This window comes from Orbicella faveolata, unplaced genomic scaffold, assembly GCF_042242905.1.
Source record: "Orbicella faveolata isolate gen_17 unplaced genomic scaffold, um_ofav_v1 contig_2, whole genome shotgun sequence".
NCBI classification, from domain to species: Eukaryota; Metazoa; Cnidaria; class Anthozoa; order Scleractinia; family Merulinidae; genus Orbicella; species Orbicella faveolata.
Genome location: NW_028301547.1, coordinates 4,451,827 through 4,458,295, shown reverse-complemented (window position 1 = coordinate 4,458,295; position 6,469 = coordinate 4,451,827). Strand labels below are relative to the sequence as shown.

Here is a 6,469-nt window from a genome sequence, read left to right as displayed (position 1 = left end):
ATTAGTTTGACTAACTAACAACTGCCATACCTCTTGTGTAAAAAAGAGCTCAAAGAAATCCAAACATTTCAGGTTTCTTGTGTTGACATTTACCGGTATTCCTGGTTCTTCACTGAAGTCAATATCTACTCTGCGTTCGACCGTTCTTGACCATTCTTCAGGAAATTGCACTTCAGTCTCAGTGTTTTCGTCCTCTGCGGACTCTTCACTAGAATCCTCTGAGCTTGATTCAGATGCACCAGAGTAAAATTCCTGATCAGAGGCTCGGTGCTCGTTTAAATTAGCAAGTGGGAAGTCTTCTTCGTCGATAAATTGAATTTCAACATCGTTTTGAACGCTAAAATCTAGTGTAGCATCATCTCGAAGAGCCGCCATTTTTAAATCACCTCGCTCAAAACGTTTAACTAAAAGAAAACTCGCAAAATTCGCTAAAAACCCGCTCGATTGAAGAAATTTTCGAAAAAACTGAAGAACTACGTTGTGTAGTCTGAACCAAAATGTAGCATTAGTTTCCAGCCCCTAAAATCCCTCTTTCAAGGACGCCCGAATGGGGCCTGTATTTAAGTGGCCACATATGGCCACTTGGTACGCAAAGGGTTAAGTCATTGAAGTTTCAGTTTCTGATGAGGAAGTTTGCCATATTGGACTCTCGCATGACTCGTAGATGTCATTTTTATCGAAAGTGATTTAGTCTCAAACGTCATTAAGATGTCAGCAACCTTACAATCTACCAGCAATCGCTCGCAAAACGAAAGTTTGAAAGAAATGTTTCAGCCACACGAAGCACTCGATCATCCATGTGATTTGACTTTGTTGGTGGAAGACGGAAAAGAATTCAAAGCTCATAAAGATGTTTTGTCGAAGGCCAGTCCCTTTTTTGAAAAGCTGCTGAACAGCGACATGAAAGAGGCTAAAGAGGGAATAATTCGGTTGGAGATGAGTAACGAGTTAGTGATGTCTGCTGTACTGGAGTTTATTTACACTGGTAGCGTTCAAACATTAGCCCCTCGAGAGATGGCCGAAAATCTTGTCTTTATGGCTGATTACTTGTTTCTTCCGAAATTAAAAGCTCTTGCCATGCGAGTTGTAGAAAACTTAGAGGCCATGAATGCTTCAAACTGTATTTCAATCTACCATTTTGCAGAATTGTATCGATGCGACGAAATTCTGTCCAGGACCAGACAGTTTATCCTAGCAAATTTCACATCCGTAGCCAAAACAAACGAGTTTTTTAATTTGTCCAACGAGGAAGTTGAGATGTGGATTTCCAGTGACGAAATAGATGTGACCACCGAGGAAAATGTGTTTGAGATCATTTTAGCATGGATTGATCGAGATAAAAACGAACGAAAGAAATATTTCGCTGATTTATTTCGTCAAGTTCGACTTGTTTATGTATCACGCGACTTCCTATGCGGTGTCATTGCGACCAATTACCATGTGAAAGTTAATGACGGATGTTTGGATCTTGTGAAGGGCGCTCTGAAGGCAATTGACTCAAACAACTTCGACGATTTATCTACCCCACCAAGGAAGGCTCCGACCATTGTGGTGTGCAGTGAGGAACACGTTCTTTGTTATTTCCCTCGCGAAGACAGATGGTGCAATGTAGGAGACAGTTTAGGTTCACATCACCGAACTCAGATAGCCTCTATTTGTCATAACGAACTGTATTCTTTTTCTCCATCAAATTCAGAGGTCCCTATGTCACAAATGCACCGCTATGATTTGTTTTCTAACACTTGGACGCCATTACCGTACTATGAAGAAGGAGCTATGAAGCAGATAGTTGTCAGAAATGGTTGTGAAATTTATGGTGTGGTAACTAAATACAGGTGCCCTGAGTGCAACAGAAGACTGACTGGTTTCTGTCCGTGTCTCCTTTCATTATACGGCCAGGAACATTATTCATGCTTCAAATGCAAAGGACGACTTTCACATGCAGTCTGCCAGACTTGCCTTGAAGGCGAATTCGACGTTTCTATGATTTCGAGGTACGCACCGGAGTCAAACGTTTGGCAAGACATTACATCTTTTGATTCGGGTTTAAGGGAAAGAGTTTGCCTTGTAGCCAGTGATAATTTTATTTATTTCATTGGCGGTGGAGTACGCGGAGAAATGAACAAATACCTGAGCGATGTTGACAGGTATGACCTTAACCAAAACACTTGGGAGAAAGTAGCTGACATGCAAGAGGAGAGAATGCTGGTGGAAACAAAGGGGCGCCTGCTGACACTTGTGAAGTGTACAACGAACGATCGAACGAGTGGGAGATTATATGGGGCCTGGTCACTAGGAGGAACCAGTTCCGCCGTATGGTGTGTTGCGATGGCAACCTATACTTATTGGGTGGTTGCTATGGCGGCGACTCTGAAGGAGCAATAGTTGAGCGCTATGATTATGATAACGACGAGTGGATCAAAACCACCACAATACCTTTCCAACAGAATGAGAATGAAGAACTTGGCTTTGCAAGTGCCTGTTCAATGGAAATTTCTAAAAATAATCTCAGCTACACTGTCTTGGATTCAGCGTCAATTGGTGTGACAGAGCATTTGACAAAAAAGACAACTCGCGCTAATCAAGTGGCGAAGACTTCTCATTAGATGACTGTAATAGTAACATCGCTGTTAAGTTTTCATTGTAGCGTTTATTAAGTGCGCGAGACGCGAAATTTCACGAATGATTAACTCATAACCAAGCGTTATGTGTATTTTGTGGACGACAAGGCCTAGAGACTCATGTTGTGAACAGCTCTCGTCCGTTTCGTTTGCGAACAAACAGCGTTTCCATGAATGTATACTCAATTCTTCTACTACGCTGTACTTTTAATATTTTAGTCTTAATTTGGCTTGGAAACCTTCACGGTACTTAAACCAGATTGTTTAGAATTTTATCATTGTTTTTAATATCAGTGCAGTACGGCTGAACCCACCTTATGAGTGCTCACAGGTGACACGATCCACTTTCTATAGACGCCAACAAAATTTCACTCCATCATTTTCGCCATTCAGGAAACCACTCCCCCATCTCAAGAGAACCATATTTTAGTGACTCGTTGCCATGGTGTTCAAATTCAAGGAGTCCTTCTGAAAGTGGGAAAAAATTCCTAGCTCTCTGAAATATCTGATGATGGTTTGTTGGTAGCTTCATTGGTTCGTTCTTTTTTTTTCCGATCGTTCTTTCGATTCGTTCGTTCGTTGGTTTGTCGATGGGTGGGCTCTTTGTTTTGTTGGCTGGTTGTTTCGTTCTTTTGCTTCGTTCGTTGGTTCGTTCATTCTTTCGTTTGGTCGGTCGGTCGGACATTCGTTCGTTTGTTCGTTTAGTTGGTTTATCGTTCGCTCGCACGATTATTCTTTCCTTCGCTTGCTCGTCTATTGGTACAGTTTATTACACCCTCAGTCTGATTTTTACAAAAGTTTTGTTTAGTTAGATTTACTGACAAGCACAGGCCTTTTGCTTTGGATTGTTGCCGATATTTATGACGCCTTTAATTAATCTAATTTTTACAAGCTTATGAAGTTTTTCTATAATTAAATTAAATGAAAACCACAGGCTTTTTGCTATGGTCATTTGTCAGAGTTTCTTGTTATATTTATATTAAGTTAGAACGACAAGTCTTTAGCTGTGGATGTTTGTCAGTATTAATCACACCTTTAGTCTAATTTTTACCAGAAGTTTTTTTAAAAATCTATTTAGTGAGAACCACAGACCTTTTACCAGAGAGTTCTGCCGATATTTATTTTTTTGGAATTAAAAATGTTTTAAAGAACCTCACATTTGAGTAACCATCAAAAAGAAACAATTCTGCCGGTAGAATTATATTGCAATCTGAGTTTAATCCACCGTTATATTAATGAAATCCAATTTGATTGCAGTTTTGGTTGAGAGATTTCGTTCGGTTCTTTCTCTATAAAGAGGATTTCGCAGTCCTTTCTTTTAATTTTGCTGAAATTATGTATTTCTGCAAGCAATTTCAGAACACCTGAACGAAACTTTATATTCGATCATCAGTTTTGCTTCTCCGTATGGAGATTGGGGCCATAAATTTTACTTCTTCAAGACACACTGTCAGACGCCGCCAGCCCTGGCTCTACCCAGGATCACCATTCGCTCTTTCCCCACTGTGCTACGCCATGTTTCTCTGAGTCTTCTTCTCTTGCGTTTTCCTTCCGGTACCCATGCATATGTCGGTGCAACTCGTGGTAGGGAACTGTTATCAATTCCCAGCACGTTTCCAATCCATGTCCACCTCCTTCTCTTTGCTTGGTCGCTGATAGTTTCCATGTTAGCTCACATGTGCTTCTCTTCATTTGACACTCGCATGGGCCAATAGATTTTTAAACGCCTACGCAGGAACTTGTGCTGGAAAGTATCTAGCTTGGCTTCATCTCCCTTTGTCATCCTCCCACGATTCACATCCGTACAGCAACACAGCTATTACATTGGACTTGAATATCCTTATCTTATTGTTTGATTGATTGATTGATTGATTGATTGATTGACTGATTGATTGATTGATTGACTGATTGATTGATTGATTGATTGATTGATTGATTGATTGATTGATGACTTGAATGATTGAAAGATACCTACACTCTAATAATCAAAAAGACATAAATTTCAAACATTCGCAAAATTGGCGAATACATTTACAACACAGCAACACCTCATTTACAATTTCTCAACTACAAGAAAGATAAAAGTAAATAAATGGAGGCCTACATGAGCTCACATTGTGAGCCTATGTTTGTAATAACATTAAGCACCCATATTCTCACACTGAAACACTTCAGATCCCCCTCTTGTAGTATCACTGACCCATATGCTAAGTTAACTTTTGACTTGCGGTTTTGGGGTATTTTAGAAATCCAGTATAAGCCATTTATAACAAGGGCTTATTTTAACCTGAAAATCTTAGGGTCTTTCACTTTTTTAAGATAATTCAGTTTTATCCCAATAACGGCAAATATCACTTTTAAGCCACACATGTACGCACTGCGGACCTATTTTTTATTCCTAGTTGTCAGTCACTTTTCTTAGCTTAGAAGAACATTTTGGGAAGTTGGCAAGACCTTAGTTGAATTTTCACCGCACTAATCATTTGTCTTGTGGAGTTAACAAGGACGACACAAACTTTGTGAAATTAAGTTCAAGTTCCAGTTTATTAAAACGTTTTTGAATAATGGTTTTAATTGAGTTACTCGCGCTCGCGTTATATTGTCAAGAACTGCTCGCACGGAATGATTTAACCATCATTTTGTCCATGTTAAATACTTTGACTCGCCACCTCTTTAAATCCGATCTTAGCTTAGCATGGATTAATAGACCACGAACATAAAAGAACATAATTTCTCGTCCCCTCTTTTGTCGTGAAAATCTCATGTAATCCAGTTATTGCGACTTTCGACAACTGTCGTGCGCAGTCGTTGACTTTGAACTATGTCAAATATTTCGCAGCGAGAGTCGTCATGGTGTGTTTTTTCTCGTTTATTGGCCCTCGCTCGCGGAGCGAGTCAGTTAAAAGCGAAAAATCTACGAGAGTTTTCCTGGTGACTGTTTATTTATTTATTTATTTATTTATTTATTTATTTATTTATTTATTTATTTATTTTCACTCGTTTATTGGCCCTGGCCCGCTGAGCGAGTTTAAAGTGAAAAATTCACTGCAACTCTCTCCCGTAATTAATAACATTCAGTCGTTGATGAAAAGTATCATAGCTTTTTAGCTTACAGGACACTGGGTTCATTTTCACGAGATAAATTCTAAGCTGGGCGATTGTCTTCAAAGATATCCTCTTTCCAAGACACCAGTGATAACGTTATGTGTACAAAAAAAAAAACAAGTCACGCGAGGTTAAAACATATTTTCCTTCTTTTCAATCTCGTAAAACGTGGGACAAGAGGTGAAGAATTAGACAGAATTGAAGATTCGTTGTGCATCAAAATAATCAGTGCTAAAGAATAAATTGGTTCAGGGCAATTTTCTGGAATTTGTGATTCATTTATGCACGAACAAATTTGATATAAAGGGAAGACTATATATCTACATATGAAGCGACAGAAAAACTTTGACGAATTGCTTTCAAAATGGTTCTAGAAAGAAAGTTAGGAATGCAAAGTTGACAAAAAGTATCGCACGTCAGTTTAATTGGGATAAATGGACTTTAAACGTTTTGCGGTCCTTCATAACTAACACAATCTCTGGTTATATTTTGGAACTCTGTCCAATTGACTTACGAGAATCATTGGAAAGTCGTTTGGCAGAGCAGGACAATTAAAACCTAATGTTGGCAGTCACATCTTTTAACGTTGATCAAATTCACCCCAAGGGAAAATTCATACTTAATAAAGCAATTTAACTTTGAAAAGACTTCAAATGAAAAGAAAAATTATTTCCGTGACAGTATGATACGAAGCCTTCACACAAAGGGGTCATTTCCGAAGGGACCCTTTATTACGAGTTAGT

The 6,469-nt window shown here is 39.0% G+C and overlaps 1 protein-coding gene across 1 annotated transcript; it reads left to right on the top strand.

The window, feature by feature from the left end:
• The first annotated feature begins 547 nt into the window (after window positions 1-547).
• LOC110062282 (kelch-like protein 11) lies at window positions 548-2,385 on the top strand. Its single transcript, XM_020769153.2, has one exon. The coding sequence runs from the start codon at window positions 709-711 to the stop codon at window positions 2,383-2,385; it is 1,677 nt and encodes a 558-aa protein (XP_020624812.2). The 5' UTR covers window positions 548-708.
• Window positions 2,386-6,469: the final 4,084 nt, after the last annotated feature.

Excerpts from the sequence above, each read along its gene's own strand:
- LOC110062282 (XM_020769153.2), top strand. The coding sequence starts at position 709 with ATGTCAGCAACCTTACAATCTACCAGCAATCGCTCGCAAAACGAAAGT.